Raw genomic sequence first — 18,162 nt, forward strand, 5'->3', positions numbered from 1 at the left:
CATCTGTGAGCTCTTCAGAGATGTGGCTCCAGGGAGCCATTTGAGAGCCTGGGCTCTGTGGGAAGGTATACAGAGGCACCCAACAAGCTATCAGTCCTGTCGAGAATTTTCCAGTTTTGACATCGGGCAGAGACTAAGAGGCAGGGCATTTGCTCCTTGGAAGAAAAGCTATGACAAAGCTAGACAGTGTTTTAAAAAGCAGAGACATCACTTTGTTGACAAAGGTCCCTTTAGTCAAAGCTATGGTTTTTCCAGTAGTCTTGTACCTATGGGAGAGTTGGACCATAAACGAGGCTGAGCACTGAAGAATTGATGCTTTCAAACTGCGGTGCTAGAGAAGACTCTTGAGAGTCCCTTGGACAGCAAGGAATTCAAACCAGTCAATCCTAAAGGAAATAAAACCTGAATACTCATTGGAAGGACTGATGCTGAAGCTGTAGCTCCAATACTTTGGCCACCTGATGCGAAAAACTGACTCATTAGAAAAGACCCTGATGCTCAGAAAGATTGAAGGCTGGAGGAGAAGGGGACGACAGAGGATGAGACGGTTGGGTGGCATCATCAACTCAACAGACATGAATTTGAACAAGCTCCAGGAGATCGTGAGGGACAGAGAAGCCTGGCGTGCCACAGTCCATGGGGTTGAAAAGAGTTGGACACGACTCAGTGATTGAACAACAACAAGGGGAAGGATGCACAGTGGTTAGAGCGTAAGTCTGAAACAATACTGTTCAGGTTTGAATTCCAGCTCTGCTATTAGCTAACTTTTGACCTTCAGGAAGTTAAATCTCTGTACTGCCATTGCCTCATCTATGAAGTCGAGATAATAACAGCCTTAAAGGATCTTGTTAGGGTTAAATGAACCATACTTATTAAAGCTTAGCCTGGATCCTGGCCTAGGTGCTCAACAAATGTTAGCTTTTATTATTGCAGATGATAGATTATAGTCCCAGGAGTAATTTGCTAAATACACCCTGAAATAGAAGGCGCTGCCTCCCCATACAGTGAGTTATGTGTCAAAGAAGATGTTGCCATAAGTTGTTGATCAAGAGAAACATTATAGGGAGGGCTCAAGCAACAGACTGGAATGTGGGGAAAGTTAGATGGTCTTTAAAGAGCTGCTGACCTTCAGAGAAAATGAGTTTATGTTTGCATATAAGAAAACAAAGGAGTGTCAAGCAGCAAGGGCTCCAGAATTGACAGACGAGGCTCAGGGCAACCATCTCCCTGGGACTGGAGACAGAAAACGTGTCTTAAAGCTGTGGAGGCTACAGAAGCCCCTGTTTTTAGCTCGTGTAGCTGGAGGGCAGTTGGTGTGGGATGAGGGAGATTATGGGAAGTTGAAGTCTCTGTATCTGAGAAGGGAGGCACAAACTTTGTCCAACATTCAGTCGGGAGTTGATTGCTCTGCAATTATATACATCTCTTCCCCATCCTCCTTAGCATTTAAGGAAGTTGTCTGATGAGCATGTGTTTTATATGAGTGGGAAGGGAGAGCTGTGGAAATCTAGGAAGATGATGAATTCTGTCTGAATCGACATGATGAAGGTTAAGGAACAGGAAGATAATTCATGAACAAATCCGTTGCTGGAAGAGAGACCCTGGAGCCAGGGGAGATGGGGAAAAGTGAAGCTTTCCTCCTGGCTCCAAGCAGGGGTCACATGAAACTGAGAGGAGGCCCTGAATGCACGCAGGGCTCGGTGAGGAAGAGCAAGAGGACCCTGAAGGTCTCTGGACGCACAAGGTCAGCAGCGCCAAAGCTTTCTGGTCGCAGAGTCCTTTTACAGTCTAAAAACACACTTAGAACTCCAAAAGAGATTGGGTTTATATGGGTTATATTAACCAGTGTTTACCATTTTAGGAATGAAAACTCAGAATGTTTCATTTAAGTGAATTTATTTTAAAACAATGATAAACCCATTCCAGGTTAACAAAAGATTATATTTTATGAGAAACAGTTGCATTTTCAAAACATTATCGAGAAAGGGTGCGTTGTTTTCCTTTTTTGCAAATTGCTTTAGTGTTCAGCTTAATAGACAACAGGTTTCTCATGTCTGTGTTCAGTCTTTCGTGATATCACACGTCACACACATAAGCTCTGAAAAATTCTGCACATGTTGGTGAGATTGAGAGTGAAAAAAGCAGGCAGTATGTAAATATTATTATGAAAATAATTTTGACCTTGCAGGCCTCCACTTTGAGACCCATTACCCTAGGGATTTCCCTGGTGGTCCAGGGGTTAAGACTCCTCCTTCCAATGCAGGGGGTGAGGGTTCAATCCTTGGTTGGGAAGCTAAGATCCCACATGCCACATGGCCAAAAAACCAAAAATATTTTTGTTTCCATTCACTCTTTTATTTTAGAGAAAGCATTTGAACACAGAAAAATAGAACAAATGATATAAAACACCCATATGCTCCTCAGAAAGCACCCCTCAAAACTAATGTGTTAGCATTTTGTCATATTTGCTTCATATTAACGTTACGGATACAGCTGCACATCTTTAAATACCTTGCCTCCTCTCTAGAAGCAGCATTTGAAGTCTATCAATTCCAAAAATATTTAAAAAAAAAAACAAAAATACTTAACAAATGGTCCACATTAAAATATATATATATATGTGTATATGTGTATATATATATATTTTAAGAACCATTACCCTAGACCATGGTGAATTTCTTCATGTCTTTCTGGTTTTGCTTTGGTCTCTTTTCCCTACATATGAAAGGGCAGTGGCTGATGAGGTATAAGATAGCTGCACTGTGATCAAACAGTATCTTTGCAAGCATATAATTCAAATTCCTCTAAATGCAAAAGACATTGGCTATTCTCCTGCACCAGCCTGGGCTGCCAGTTAGCAACAGAGTGAACGCAGCCTACAATCTGCACACCCAAGGCGTTCTGAAATTAGGAGGAATTTTAGGTGAATTGTTGACAGAGGTGGGGGAGGCTAGCCTTATTTCAGGAAGTCACAAAACTGAGGTTTCAGTCATGTTTTTCATTGCATTAGTTTGAATTTGCATAAATCAGGTTCTTCTCCGTGGAGAAGGAAGCCCTTGATAATGGTGGGAAAGGAGGGAGAAAGAGCAACAGGATGACCAGCTCCGTGAGGCAGGCGCTGTGTCTGCTTCATCTCTGCCCCTCTCTGTCCTCTTGCCACTGATCTCCATCCACCCTGCCATCCGAGTTCTGGGCGAGTGATCCAGGCACACCTCTCCAGGTGAGATTCACTGGCCCGTGGGAGAAAAGGCAAAAACAGCGCCAGCACTAGACTTTATTAGTAGAGTGATTTTTTAAAGAACTAATGAGGGCTCTCTGCTCCCAGGCCGCCCTTGTTCCAGAAACATTTTCCCTCCGTGTCTAACTCCATCATGCTTAAATGCCCGTTAGTTCGTGCTCATCTTGGGCTTGAAGTTCCATGAACAGTAGGCAGGTACAGGATTTGATAGAAGTAGGCTCCATTGACAGGAAGCTGTGGAGGCTACAGAACTCCATTGACAGGAAGAAGGCACTTGTCTCAAGCAAAGGAAGTTCATTGTTAATAATGCATGGGGAAGTGAGGGCTGGGCCTCCCCAGGTACTTCTTGCTAGAGGGTGGTGGCTTTTTCCCCTGTAGGGGCTGTTGGGATACTCTCCATTTTGGTGTATTTCAGCCCCAAATGCAGGTGCATGAAAACCATATGCAAAAAAAACCCCTATAAATGAGATTCATGATGGAGATACTCTTTTCCTTTTTTAAAAATTAAACTTAAATCTGGGGGGAATTGTAGATTCTTATGCAGTTGTAAAGAAACACACAGATAGATCCTATGTACCCTTTACCTAATTTCCCCAAAGAAAATATCTTACCAAACTATAAGACAATATCTCAACAAGACTTGCTAGATTCACGGGACTCTTAGGATGTCCCCAAGCCCAGAAGGAAGACGCTCCAGGGAGTGGGGTGTTACTCCCCCTTGGAAGGATTGTCTCTAGTAAGAACCCAGAGGGTGTGAAGTTGCATCAGGGATCCCTGGCTGCAAGCTACAGGTGTTGGTACAGATTCCAGGTGGCCCTCCTCCCAGATCCCTGACTTGCATGAGAACACCTTGGGCATCCCAGGATGCAACAGTGTTCCTTACCTGGACCCTGGGGCTTCCGGTGACTGAGTCAGCTAAAGAATCACAGATCAGGCTCTGGAATCACACAGCCCAGGGCTCAAGTCCCGTTCCTCACTTACTATCTGGTTGACCGTGGCCAATGACCTCTTAGAGCCTCAGTTTTTCATAATATACAACACTCATTGTGTGTAAGTCACTCTTCTAGGAACATTATACAATAACTCATTTAATACTAACAACCCCCAAATGGGAAATATTATAATTAGTTCCTATGTTGCAAGTGAGGAAATTGAGGCACAGAAAGGTTATTTGTCCAAAGCCACACAGCTAGGGAATAATATGGTTGGGTATTTGAAGCCAGTCCGTGTATATAACCTCTATCCTAAGTTGCTTCTCCTTATCCATGAGGTGAGTTCAGTAATGCTCACTGAATTTTTATGAGGCAAACTTCTTAGCTCTGTGTCCAGCATGGAATAAATAAGCAGCAAAAAATGCTAGTTAACATTATTGTTGGTATAATTTCCTCTCGAAGTTTCTGAATATTCATTCCTTATTATTGTTACTAAGAACAGCTTCCATTTTCACCACCCAGTATGTGTCAAACCCTCATTCAGCTCTCCCAACCACCCAAAAGGGCATTCTCTCTTTTGTTGACGAAATAACCGAGAATGAGAGAGATGCAGTCTGGTGGAAGCGGACACAGATTCACCCCCAGGGCTGCACCTGGAATCAGCTGCAGGAGGACCTTCAGAGACACCAGCCTAACTTCATGCCCAGCTGAGGACTTGACCTGAGAAAGGCGTTGACTCCCTCCCCAAAGTCCCAGACAGGACCGTGGTTCTCTACACCTGCAGCTGTCATGCTCAAGCACATGACAGACCCCCCTGCAGTCACTGGTAAAACATGGAGTACTGCCCAGCTCCTCGTTACCCCACCAACCTCTCCCCACCCACCGCCTCGAGGTCTCCGGGTCAGTGGGGCTGGGCGGAGGGCCTGGAGCGTGCCTTTCTCACAAGCCTCCAGGAATGCCCATCCAGGGACCACACTTTGAGAAGGACTGCTCTAGGACAAGTTTTTTGAGTGGTAGTGAATCTATGACAGCTTCCCCCAGTTCCTGCTGCTGCTGCTGCTAAGTTGCTTCAGTCGTGTCCGACTCTGTGCGACCCCATAGACGGTAGCCCGCCGGGCTCCCCATCCCTGGGATTCTCCAGGCAAGAACACTGGAGTGGGGTGCCATTCCCCCAGTCATCCCTTCCCAAGCCTGAGGCCGGCTTCCCCTGCACGGCCAGTGCCTTGCATCTCCCCTTTGTTCTGGCTGTGTGGGCTCTTCATCTCTGCGGTGGAGGTCCTTAGCTGTAACGAGTGGAGGCTGCTCTCCGGGGCGGCGCGGGGGCCTCTCGTTGCAGTGCCTTCTCTGGCTGTGAGCGCTGGCTCTGGCGCCTGGGCTCAGTGGCCCTGGCTTATGGGCTCTGGAAAGCGGCCTCAGTGGTTGTGGTGAACAGGTTCAGTTGCCCAGCGCATAAGGAATCTTCACATACCAGGGATCAGAACTGTGTCTCCTGCTTTGACATCGCTTAACCACTCGCGTAACCACTGAACCACCAGGGCAGTCCCAGGTACCTTGTATTTAATCTACATTGAAAACCATGAATCCCCATCTCTGTGTTTATTTTCCCTCTGTCCAGGATTCTTAAACTTGTGTGTTCTCAAAACTCTGTGTCTTAGGTATACCTATGGCTGATTCATGGTGATGTATGGCAGAAACCAACACAATTCTGTAAAGCAATTATCCGCCAATTAAAAATAAACATTAAAAAAAGCCTGTATCTGATTGGAGTTCAACCTGTCCACCAGGTCACTTCCATCTGCTTGGTGATGGGGCACTCACCCTTTCAAACTTTTTTCCAAAATTACATCTGTTGTTACTGTTCTGTTTAAAAATAAACACAGTGAAACCAAGCCTATTGTTGAAAATTTAGAAAAGTACAAAAAATAAAAGGAAGGAAGAAAGTTACAATTAATAAATCCCACTGTTAATGTTTTCTATATATGTTAGTATCATTTCCGTATAGCCTATATATGTTGTATATATTTGGTATAATCAGTATATAAGGTATATGAGGTATAATCAATATACGAGATTATATTAGTTTTCAAGTGTGTAACAAAATGATTCAATATCTGTGTGTATTACAAAATCATCACCAGAAAAGTTTCTAGTTAACACCCATCTCCACACACAGTGAGTTTTTTTTCTTATGATGAGAGCTTTTAAGACCTACTCTCTTAGCAACTTTCAAATATGCAGCAAAGTATTACTGATTATTGTCACCATGTTGCAGTTATATCCCCATGACTTCAAGACTGGAAGTTTGTACCTATACTTGTTAATATTGGTATAAGAATGTATACAGATCTGAGAAAGCTGCAAACAAGCGATGTCCCACTGATGAACGTGCTCTGTCTATGGGGCTGCTACTGTTTTCACTTCGGAATTCCAAGAAGGAATGGAGGCTTGTCGGGGAGAACTTCCTGGGAGGGCCCAGCAGGCACAGAAGTGAGAATCACTGGCATCAGTCAAGTGGACAGCGGAATAGCAGAAAACAGATTTGAGTTAAATGGATGGATTGAGTGGGGTCAGGGATGGAGAACCATCCCAGGTTGACCTTCAGTTCTCCTGGGTCCCGAGGAGCCATTGAACAGTCTTGAGCAGGAAATGACTTAACTAAGGGATTTCCCAAAGACCATCCGAGCAGTGGAAGACAGAAGGCCGGAGGGGGAGGGGGGCGAAGGCAGGCGAGGGAGCACGGGACACGAGCGGGAACAGCCCGAGAGGTGATGGGCCCGCGTGGATCTACCTCTGGGCCGCCAGGATGGACAGGGACTGGTTGATCTTCACCATGACGATGATGAGCAGGCCGCCGGTCAGTAGAAAGGTGGGCCAGAAGAGAGAGAAGAGGAGGTTCTGGGGCCCATAGAGGCGCCGGTACAGGACGCTGGTCTCATTCTCCCGAGTCGTGGAGAAGCAGAAGAAATCCTGGTGCTCATGAAACCTGGCTCTGACCTTCTCCACGTCGGCCCGGGCCACTTGGTAGTTGTCCAGGCTGCTTGGGATATAGGAGCACTGTAGGGAGAGTCAAGAGCACGCATGGGGTTGAAATCCCTGTTTCTCAGGGCTTGGTGTGGAATAAGAGAAAACACCAGCTTTGGATTCGAGCGCCTGGGTCGGCTCAAGACTGTCCAAAGCTTAGCAGGCTGCACACAGCAGCCTACACAGTGTTTGAGGGGATGCCTACACGGTGTTGGTTGGGAGGGTGGTGGCCTTGGAGCTGTCCAGGATACACACTGCACGCTGGGAGGCGGGGACCCCAGCTGGAGCCCTGGCCCTGCTCCCATCACCTGCAGAGCTCAGTCGCTCAGTCACGTCCACCCCTGTGTCACTGCAGGGACTGTAGCCCGCCAGCCTCCTCTGTCCGTGGGATTTTCCAGGCAAGAATACTGGAGTGGGTTGCCATTTGCTCCTCCAGGGGATCTTCCCACCCCAGGAATCGAACCCGTGTCTCCTGCATTGCAGGAAGATTCTCTACAGCTGAGCCGCTGAGGAACCTTAGGCTAACTGCTTAACAGGGCTTCCATGGTGGATCAGATGGTAAAGAATCTGCTTGCAATGCAGGAGACCTGGGTTCCATCCCTGGGTCAGGAAGATCCCCTGGGGAAGGGAATGGCAACCCACTCCAGTATCCTTGCCTGGTGAATTCCACGGACAGAGGAACCTGGCAGCCTACAGTCCATCACGACTAAGATATTAACACACACACTGAGCCTTGATGTCTTCATCACTTAAGTGGGTTAATAGCAGTATCTTTTTCAAAGGAGTTTGCTGAAGAACTTCAAACTTATCTGTCTAAGAAGACCAATGGGAGACATAGGCTGAGTGGGCTCTATATTTGGATCCAGGGCAGAGGTCATACGCTCAATTGCCTACAAAGCTCACACAGGTAACATCCGCAAGTGAAGTAGTGAGGGAATAAGATGACAGGGGCCAATTCACACTTGCCTTGGTGCCAGGGAGAACTGTCAGGGCGTGGCGGGGCCTGGGGTGATGGAGAGAGCCAGACACACCGAGCCTGGCAGTCATCCCTCCATCTGGACAACGGATGCTGTGCCATCCAGAAGACAGACCGTAGCCAGGCCTCCAAAACAGTAAGAGAAGCCAAAATACTGGATTTTAATGTGGACTCTCACAATTTTAAAATGTTGGTGAAAATTTGAATTGAAAATTCTATGAGGTCTAACTCTGTGTGAGCAAAACCCAAGATGGCCAGCTGGTATTTGACACTGGGATTCAAAGGAAAAAGAGAATGCATTCAAAAGAGCTTTGTGCAAACAGAGCCTGGTATATGTTTAATTCTGACACTGATCACTGTGATTAGGAACCTCACAGCCTGGAAAGATGAGGTCTGGCTGGAAAGCTCTGCAGAGAAGGCAGAAAGGAGAATCCTGGCTTTATCTCTCTCCCATCCTGGGAGGTCTGCACGTGGCTTACGCAAGCTTCCAGCACATGCTCAGCAAGGGTGGTCCCCCCGCAGCCCCCACAGCAAGCCACCTGGAGGGCTGGCCACAAGCGCAGGCTCCCTGCTCACTCTGAATCTCTGAGGAGAGGGTCCAGCAACCTGGGGACTCCTTCAGGCACTGGTTTGAGGACCACTGCCCTATATAATCATGTCACACGAGTCAAAATGAGAGACGGTGTCGGGCCAGCTCCTCCCCAGGCCTGGGCTCTCCCCTGGATCTGAGTGAGGTCCTGCCCCGAGGCTGCCTGCCCTGACAGCCCGCAGTCCAGCAGTAGAGGTGGTGGCTACGCTGCAGCTCCGTCAGCCAGTCCAGCAGCAGAGGTGGTGGCTACGCTGCAGCTCCGACAGCCTGGAGGCAGGGCGGAGCTGCATCCAGGTCAGGTCCACATCCCCAGCCAGCCAGGGAGCAGCCGAGGCTGGGGAGCCGCTGTCTCCCGAGGAATCCGGCATTCGGATTTGCTGGGGACTCTAAGGTCCTAGCCTTGCCTTAGTTGCTCAGTCGTGTCTGACTCCTTGCCACCCCATGGACTGTAGCTCACCAGGCTTCTCTGTCCACAGGATTCTCCAGGCAAGAATATTGGAGTGAGTAGCCATTTTCTTCCCCAGGGGATCTTCTTAACCCAGGGATGGAACCCGGGTCTCCTGCATTGCAAGCAGATTCTTTACCATCTGAGCCACCAGAGAAGCCCAGGGTCCTAGTAGCAAGTGGATCCTGAATCCTGAGCTGAAAGGGCCTGGCCCGAGTCTCCCGACTGCCACTGACTGTGACCTTGGTTAACCTAGCCAACTGAGTTAGGATGGAGTGGGTTGCCATGCCCTCCTCCAGGGGATCTTCCTGACTCAGGGATCGAACCTGCGTCTCTTATGTCTCTGCATTGGCAGGCAGGTTCTTTACCATTAGCGCCAGTTGTCTAAAGGATCTTAAATGATCCAGCCTCTCTCCCAAGCCCCATGGTGTCACCGTCTTCAGCGCAGGCAGTGAAAAGGAGCTTAGAACCTCTCAGGCTAAATCTCATGAGATAAACCAAGAGTGAGCTGGTGACCTCCTTCCTCAGAATAGAGGTGGAGGGAGACAGCCTTGCACATGCCACTCCAGAAGACACCCAGCCATCCTGAAGCACCAGCTCCTGGCACCACAGAGCTGAACAGAGGCGGGAAGAGCAGCTGGTACACCACCCTGCTGCTTGGCAAAGCCGTGAAGGCCGCTCCCCCGTCACACCAGAGCAGCAGCCTGCCCTCAGCACCACTCCTGGGGTGCCTGGGTGCTCTGGGAGAAAAGACTGAACATGTGGTGGTGGCTGTGCTGTCCTTCCGAACCCAGCAGGCAGGCCTCAGGCTGCTGGGAGCCCAATCGGGGGAGGATCTGACCTCGAGCTCCTCTGAGCTGGCAGCTCCCAACTCCCATCGCACCAGTGACCACTTCCGTTTGTCTTTGAAAATTTGCTTCTTGATCCTGGGGATAAATCAGGAGGCCCTGGATGCAAAGAAGAGGTAGGGGTCCTGGGAGGAGCTGATTCAGCATCTGGTGTGGCTGAGTCATGCTAGTGAAGACAGGACAGCCAGGCTCCCTTGCCTGCCCAGGCCCACTTCACCAGGAGCCCCCAGCCCTGTTCACGATCCCACCATCCCCCCAGGCACCCTGCTGGTTACCACCCCATCAGCTGCCAAGTTCTGACTGTCAGCATCCATGCTTGTCCCAGCTCTGTCCCAGCTCTGTCCCCGTTGGGGTGACCCCCACCTCTCTCCCTAGTAACTGGACCCCACGCTCCTCCATATCACTCCGATCATGCTGCCAGCACTCCTCGCCTTTTAAAGGCTCCAGTTGCTCACAGCAGTAGTTCCCAAGGAAACTTAGAATGGCCTGGAAAGCCCAGAGATTCTGCTTCCGTGGGTCTGGTGTAGGACCCTGGTTTTGTTAGGACCCCCAGGAGGACCTAACACCCAGAGGTGAGGAGCCCCAGCTTCCCTGATCACATTTTCATTCCACAGTTTGGTAGTCCTTGGCAGAAAACAGACACACAGCTCGTACAGTGCCAGAATATAATTAGTATTCCCTTTCTTTATGGTTTGCATGGATTTAACTCCCTCGTAATCAGTAGAACTTCCCCTAGGAAATGGTGAATTCTATTAGTTGCAAATAACTTCACTTCCTGTTAAAGCCAACACCAGGAGCATTATTTGGAGTGAACTTAGTTCCCAGCAAAGCTCTGGCCTTTGATGAAAATGTGAAGGGGCTTCATGTCTTCCCGGCTCAGGTCAATGAGAGGCCACCCTGACAGAACCAGTCTCTTTAAAACTGTGTGCCTATTACATCAACCCTGCGTCCTTGGCATTTGCTCTACATAGTTGCTGGGCTACACAGCTACAACTCACCTCCATGTCTCATGTGGTTGAATCAGTGTGGTGTTTTGTAAAATGGTGATTGTGAATGAGCTTAGCCCTTCCCCCATCTTTTCTTCCCAATCTCCTTCCTTCGGTTGAGCTGTTAAAGCTCAAAAAAAAAAAAAAAAATTCCTGATTGAATATAAATATCCAATCCCATCCTCTCTAAAATGGTTGCTTCCCTACCTGTGTGGTGTCAGTGTCTTATGCTGGAATCAAACCTCCTCTCCTTCTCTCCTACTGTGCTGTACAAGCTATTTCTCTCAGACATCTTTGAAGACTGTCTTTTGAGCAAAAAAAAAAATTTTAGTAAAATGTTTTCAGTAATATTTTTTTAATATGAGAGCTAATTACCTTCAATAACATGTAGCATTCTTCATTAAAGTTTTGCTTCTCTCAAAAAACAACAACAAAAGAGAAAAACTACCCAAAAAAACCCATTTTAATTGCACACGTTGGCGGTGTGGAGGGCCTCTGGGAACAGACCCTAAGCTGCCTCTGAAGCTTTTTCTCGCTATACCCTACCCTGTAGCATCGTCTCTGCGGGGGTTGGAATGCTGTATCTCCCCGCCTTCCTTCCCCATACCCCCTCTCTGTGTCCTCTTGACACGTACGCCCACCTCTGCATTTCTGTGTAACCAGTCCCTGCCTGATTTTTAACACCAGTGCCTTTCTGACACCTTCACCTCACTGTTCTTCTCTATGGCACTGGCCCTTTCTGCTAGGTATTGTTCGTGTATGAGCTCTCTTCTCTTGACCCCAACCCCTAACACAGGAAGTGACGGTTGAATGAATGAATGAAAATGGGTCAGCTCGTGTTTCCTACAGAAAGGACTGCAGTGGTGGATTAGGAGGTGTGAGGGGGGCACTGAGAGGCAGTGATAGGAAAACTTTCCAAGTGTTGGCCTCTAAAGATTGCTCTGAACCTGGGCCTCTGGCCTCCTAGAGTGGGGAGTCGAGGAGTCACAGGGGGTCAGCTCTGGGTCTGGCTTCTCATCTGACCCACATTATAGAATAATAAGAACACTACAGCTGCTTCCTCTGAGTGCCTGCTATCCAGCCAACACCAAGACTGGCACATTATACACAGTCCTTGACTTCATAGCAGCACTTCAGTTTTCAACTAACAGAAACTGAGGCTTCTCGGGGCCAAGCCCCCGTCACACAGCCAGTCAGTGGCAGGTCTGTTGGACTCAGCACAGAAGGGCTAAGACTGGCTGGGCCTCAGACCAGCTGTGGCCGCTGGTCAGCTGGGGTTATCTTTCGCCAGTCTTTGCTCCCCTTCAGAGTGGGATTCGGGAGCCAGCTGGGGACAAGCACACGCCCGCCAGGGTAAAAAGGACGCGTCCTCACTCCCCGCCCAGTCAGTACCTGGTGGTTCTGGTCCCGAGTGTCCTCTGTGTGGTACAGCACAGCCCAGCGGCCCACGGATGACACGTTGACCCACAGGCATGGGTACTGGGGCACCCTCTTGCCCTCCAGCTCCTCCTGGTCCCTGATGTTGGTCTCAATCAGGTGACACGTGGATTCCTGGGTCCACACGCTGGGGAGACCGTGCACACACAAACACATCTCAGAACCCGGGTGGCACAGAGCGCCCAGCACGAACCCATTTAGAGAGACTCAGGACCGAGACCCATCTGCCGTTAGCAGCCAGCTCTAAAGGAGCGTGACCCCAGAGTCCCTGGGTCCCGGGGAGCAATCATAAAATCAGAATATCGGTTTTTTGGCCTCTTGGCCAATATCTACATAAACTACTGGTCCCCACTGCTCACCCCAAACCCTGGTTAGATTTAAAGATCCTCACATCTAAGCCACACCCCAGGACAAGTGAATCAGAATTTCTAAGATGGGTTGATGTGTTTTCAACATTCTTCGCAGTGACTCTGGTCTGCAGCCAGACCTCAGACTCCTTGTCCACACCATCTTCATCTTGCAGAGAGTGGAAGAGAAGCTCAGAGAGGTCAAGTGACTTTGCTAAGGGCTCACAGTCTCTGAAGTCAGGTCTGGATGGTTTCAGAATCTATGCCCCTCCCCTTAAAAAGAGTAGATGGAGGAGGAGCTTGATTTGTGCCCAGGTGGGGAAGATGGGAGGAATGGCGCTGAACCCGGAGGAAATGTCTTGGAGGCACACGGCCATGCTGAGCAGTGCCTCACTCGGTAGGATTCCGGCCTGGAAAGGCTCAAGCACCATAAAAATGGGGCGGGAGCAGACCCCAGAGAGGCTGACGGGCTCATCCACACACCAGCAAATCAATCATGACTCATCTCCATCTATCAGGCAGGAGACACTGCCAGACAGAAGGGAGCTGTTGGCCGCTGGAACGTGCCCAGAGGCAAGGGTCTGAGATTTGTCCTAAGATCAGGCTGAGAAAATGGAGCGTATTCATTCTCATTAGAGCACGGATCAGGAACTTCCCAGTCTTTCCTTTAAAAGCTCACGTGGTTGACATGTTGGAAAGCAAAGGCATGGGACATTCTCTGAGATTCCAGAGCAGAGCTCCAGGGGAACAGAGTTTAGCTCAGTGTAGACACTTCCTACTTACCAGTGCACGCTAAGTCGCTTCAGTCTTGTCCAGCTCTTTGCGACACTATAGACCATAGCTTGCCAGGTTCCTCTATCCACAGGATTCTCCAGGCAAGAACACTGGAGTGGGTTGCATGCCCTCATCCAGGGGATCTTCCTGACCCAGGGATCGAACCCCTGTCTCCTGCATTGGCAGGCAGGCTCTCTCACTGGTGCCACCTGGAAAGCCCCCTACTTATCAGAAAGGCCCTCGAATGAAACGGTGTGTATAGTTGAAGTGGTGAGCTCCCTGTCACTTGAGATGCAGAACACGCCGACAGAGGCCAGACCCTTAGCCTGGAGGGAGGGAGCAGGCCCGGGAGCACGGTACCTTTTCTGATACAGGGGCAGCACAGTGGTGCCCAGGATGTAGTAGGTGATGACAGCGCCCACCACCATGGCTACTCCCAGGCAGAGGGCCCGAGTCTCTCCCCGCTTCTGGGCCATCACCAGCTTCTTCCCCATGGCCTCTGGGGACTGCAGACATTGCTAGGACCAGAGAGGCAAACAGACGTGAGATCAGCACAAGTGACAGGGGAGGGGAGAGGGTGATCAGCCATCAACATCGTCTCTATTTTCAGCGCAGAGCTTGGAAAACTCAGAGGGCTTTGGGGCCCCATGTAAGCCTTCCGCCAGCTCTGAGAGGCAAATATTATCATCCCCTAGCCACAGATGAAGGACTTGTGGCTCAGAGAGATAGAGTGACTTGCGCAAGGCCACACAGTGTGTGACAGGCTCAGTAATGGCCCTCGAGATGCACTTGTTCTCAGCCCCAGGATCTGTGACCGTTACTTTACATGGCAAAGACTTGAAGGCTCTTGAGATGGCGAGATTATCCTGGATTATCCACGCAGACCTAAAGATAACCACAAGGATCTTTGCAAGAAGGAGGCGGAGGGAGATGAGACAGAAAAGAGAGGGGGCTATGACCAGGGCGCTGAAGCTGGAGTGATGCGGTCATGTATCAGAGGTTTGGCAGCTCCCGGAAACTGGAAGAGGCAGGGAACCCAGCGTTGTCCTCCGCAGCCTCTGGAGGAGTGCAGCCCTGCCGACACCTTGACTGAGCCTTGCCAGCGTGCTGCTGATTTTGAACTTCTGCCTTCCAGAACTGTGTATGCGTAGATGTCTACTCGGGCTACCGAGTTTGTGCTAATTCGTTACAGCAGCGATAGGAAACCAACACAGGAGATAAACTAACATTGTAAGCTGCAGAGGGGGAATACCCGTGCACGTCCTCCGAGGACACTTGTCTCAGAGAAACCTGGAGCTGAAACAGTCTCACAGGACACCCCTGGTGGCGCACTGGATAAGAATCCGCCTGCCAATGCAGGGGACGTGGGTTCGATCCCTGGTCCAGGAAGATTCCACATGCCGTGGAGCAGCGAAGCCCGTGAGCCACAACTACTCAGCCCGCGCGCTGCAACCACGGAAGCGCACGCGCTTGGGGCCTGCGCTCCAGGAGAGAAGCCGCCGCAATGAGAAGCCTGTGGAACCAGAGAGTAACCCCCACACGCCACAGCCAGAGAAAGGCCTCACACAGCAGCAATGACCCAGCACAGTCAAAACTTAATTAACTTAAATGAAAACCACTCCCACAGCAGGGCTGGTTGGGCAGGGGGAGCATGCAGAGAAGGGGCAGCAGGTCTGCCAGAGGACAGCCAAGACATCGGGGCAACAGGAGGGTTTCAGCCGTGGGGATCCTGAAACAGCTGCCTCCCTGCTTTCCGCAAGGGCAGGTGGCATCACGTGGCCTCAGCAGCTGCTCTCTTACATGGGGACCTGAGCCCCCCTGAGCCCCCCTGAGCCCAAGCAGAATGGCGCAAGTGACGGGCGGCTTCCTGCCTCCCTGTGTCTTGGGCCTGAGGCCCTTCATCCTTCTCCCGGGACCTGCCTCTCCCAGAGCAAGCAGAGCCCCTCCTCCCTGAACCCCTGCCAGGAGAGTCACTCTTGTCCCCCAGGCACCTCCTGGAGCCAGAGCGTCCCGGCTTCGGTCCTGGTATGGATTTCCTCTGCAGTCAGTGAGTTGCCCTGTGATGCTGCTGCTGCTAAGTCGCTTCAGTCCTATTCAACTCTGTGCGACCCCATAGACGGCACCCCACCAGGCTCCCCTGTCCCTGGGATTCTCCAGGCAAGAACACTGGAGTGGGTTGCCATTTCCTTCTCCAATGCATGAAAGTGAAAAGTGAAAGGGAAGTTGCTCAGTTGTGTCTGACTCTTTGCGACCCCATGGACTGCGGCCCACCAGGCTCCTCCATCCATGGGATTTTCTAGGCAAGAGTACTGGAGTGGGGTGCCATTGCCTTCTCCAGAGTTGCCCCACAGCCTTCAGTAAATTCCTTTGTTGTTGCTTTTTGTTTGTTGCTTAAGGTAACATTTCTACCAAGGATAACAGGGCTGTGGGGCCTTTCTCTGTAACCCCTGAATTAGGGGAAATGTTAGTGAGCTATCAGGAGGGACTTTATTTTCCCTGCCAGGTCCCCAAGGTAATAAACATTATTTTTTTGAATGAGTGAATATTCCCGAGATAGGTGTTATTAATTCAAAGGGATTTTCAACAAAGTGTCTTATTTTCTACTCAACTTCTCTTCTGTTAAGTTGCTTCAAGTGTCCAGTCAGAGATCTCTGCCTTGTTTCTTCCCCACTCCAGGTGTCCCCAGCCCCCCACTATCCTAAAAAGGAGACTCCAGGGTCAGATACCAAGGTTACAGCCCTGTCATGCCCTCCAAGGCGATTAATAGGGATGATACCCAATGATGACTTTTTCTCCCACATTTGGGGCACTGAGAAGTGTGGTTTCCCTACATTCCAACAGAGACACTACACAGTCACAAAGGAAAAAATCATCTCTTGACAATGAGAGACATGCTATTCAACTCTTTTTCCTATGACTTTTGTCCTGTCCTTCCATCTTGTGGGAAATAGGGCAGCCCACATCATGATTTACCTAGGGCCAGTCTAACAAACCCACACATGTTTTTGCAGGCTAAAGAATACAGCCACCCAGGGATGGGCAAAAATCCTACACAGCCTTCCTTCCCAGGACTGTCTGAGGTCGTTGGTGCCTGGCCCTAGCCCTGCGACTGTGGAACACGAGGTTCTAGGGTCAACTCGGAATCACGCCTCGGAGGGAGGACCTAGGCTGAGTGCCCACAACAGAACCAGTCCTTCCCTGGGAGAGTCAGAGCATCCTTGAGACCGGGGAGGCCTGTCTGCCCGGGCACATCCCCTCCCCCGGGCACTCCCAGTGTACCAGGTCTGGGCACTCAGGAGGAAAGCAAATGAAGCAGTCTGGACCCTGCCGCTTGTTCAGATCCCTCCTGTCTGCAAAGCTCTAGTGAAACTGTCACCCAGCCCAAGGGAGGGGGCTAGCAGAGTTTTGATAAATCCTACTAAGACCGCACAGGATAAAAGCGTAGGGTGAGGATATGAATACAGATATAGTCCTAAGTTTCAACATCCATAGTGAGAAACTTTAGGCAGCAGGAAGGGTGGGAACCGCTGAGACCCCTGAGGTCTGCACAGGAAGAAATGGGTTGCAGCTGTAAAATGGGGGATTTCAGTTAGACTCGAAGAAGAACTCCTCAGTTGAGAACTGCTAAATATCTCTGGACTTTTGAGGTACAGCTCTCCATTTGGAAATGTCACTGGAGGTCTGGGGTAGATTGAGGAAAGGTGAAGAAAGGCCAAGCAAGGTGGGATTTGAGGGGGTCCTCAGTAATCCGATGTTTGGGTTGACATCCTTTTCAGGGCATAGAAGACAGTGTTTAAGGGTCTAATGGAGTGAGGGACAGGGGGTGTTCTGAGATCATCAGGCATGGGATCAAATCCTGGCTTTGTCACCTAGCAACCTGTGACTGTAAAGCATGATAGTGCCCACTTTTGAGAATTCTGATAAAGATCAAATGATGTACCAAACATCACGTTGCCTGGCCCAGTGCAAGCCCTTGATAAATATTAACTGCTACTATTAAGAAAGAAGCCCTGAGGTTTGGATCAGAAGTCCCCAGTGCTCTTGCTGGGCCTGCTTCTGCCCCACCCCTCCCCTGGTGACAAGGGCCAGGGCTGGTCCTGATCTGCTGCCCTCTGGCTGCTCTGCAGGCTGAGACAAGGGCCAGGGCACTGAGCCACCCCACTGATGGGGCCAAGGACCCCCCTTCCCACCTCCAGCCCCCCGCAGGCCCCCAGACCATGGGTCCGGCAGTTCTAGCCCTGTGCGACTTAACACCAGCTCCTCTGGAGCCCAGAGTCCTGATGGCCAGCCCCCGAGGCAGGGAGTTCCCACTGCCGGCCCCCGCAGCGAAGGTCCAGCCCCAGCCCCAGTCTCTGGAGAAACCACTTCCCCAGCGTCCTTGACCTCAGTACTCACAGTCTCCTGGGTGCCCTGCGAGTCTTCGGCAGACCCTTTTCTGCCTGGTCCCCAGCCCCCACCCAAAAGAAGCTGCCCGAGCTGCAGCAGGAAGTTTGGGCTCCCAGCCCGTCTCTGGGGAAGCGGCCTTTGGTTCTCGTCTGAGACGAGCCTCCATGCCCAAACATGGTCAAG

The 18,162-nt window shown here is 50.3% G+C and overlaps 2 protein-coding genes across 6 annotated transcripts in view; one reads left to right on the forward strand and one right to left on the reverse strand.

Moving 5' to 3' along the window:
• Positions 1-18,162, forward strand: part of KCNIP1 (potassium voltage-gated channel interacting protein 1) — a 422,953-nt gene that overhangs the window by 16,470 nt on the left and 388,321 nt on the right. The gene's annotated exons all lie outside the window — the stretch shown is intronic.
• On the reverse strand, positions 1,880-18,119 carry KCNMB1 (potassium calcium-activated channel subfamily M regulatory beta subunit 1). Of its 5 annotated transcripts, XM_060400220.1 has the most exons (6): positions 17,989-18,119; positions 13,954-14,111; positions 12,428-12,599; positions 10,043-10,148; positions 9,214-9,316; positions 7,231-8,293 (listed from the first exon to the last, which is right to left on the reverse strand). In XM_060400220.1, the coding sequence occupies exons 2-6, from the start codon at positions 14,085-14,087 to the stop codon at positions 8,074-8,076; spliced, it is 735 nt and encodes a 244-aa protein (XP_060256203.1). In that variant the 5' UTR covers positions 14,088-14,111; positions 17,989-18,119; the 3' UTR covers positions 7,231-8,073. The 5 variants fall into 5 exon arrangements, 4 of the variants coding, with proteins under 4 accessions (XP_004016912.1, XP_060256203.1, XP_060256205.1 ...); XR_009596703.1 differs by having other exon boundaries at positions 9,214-10,148; XM_060400222.1 differs by lacking the exon at positions 7,231-8,293 and having other exon boundaries at positions 8,478-9,316.

Source organism: Ovis aries, chromosome 16, assembly GCF_016772045.2.
Source record: "Ovis aries strain OAR_USU_Benz2616 breed Rambouillet chromosome 16, ARS-UI_Ramb_v3.0, whole genome shotgun sequence".
NCBI lineage: Eukaryota > Metazoa > Chordata > Mammalia > Artiodactyla > Bovidae > Ovis > Ovis aries.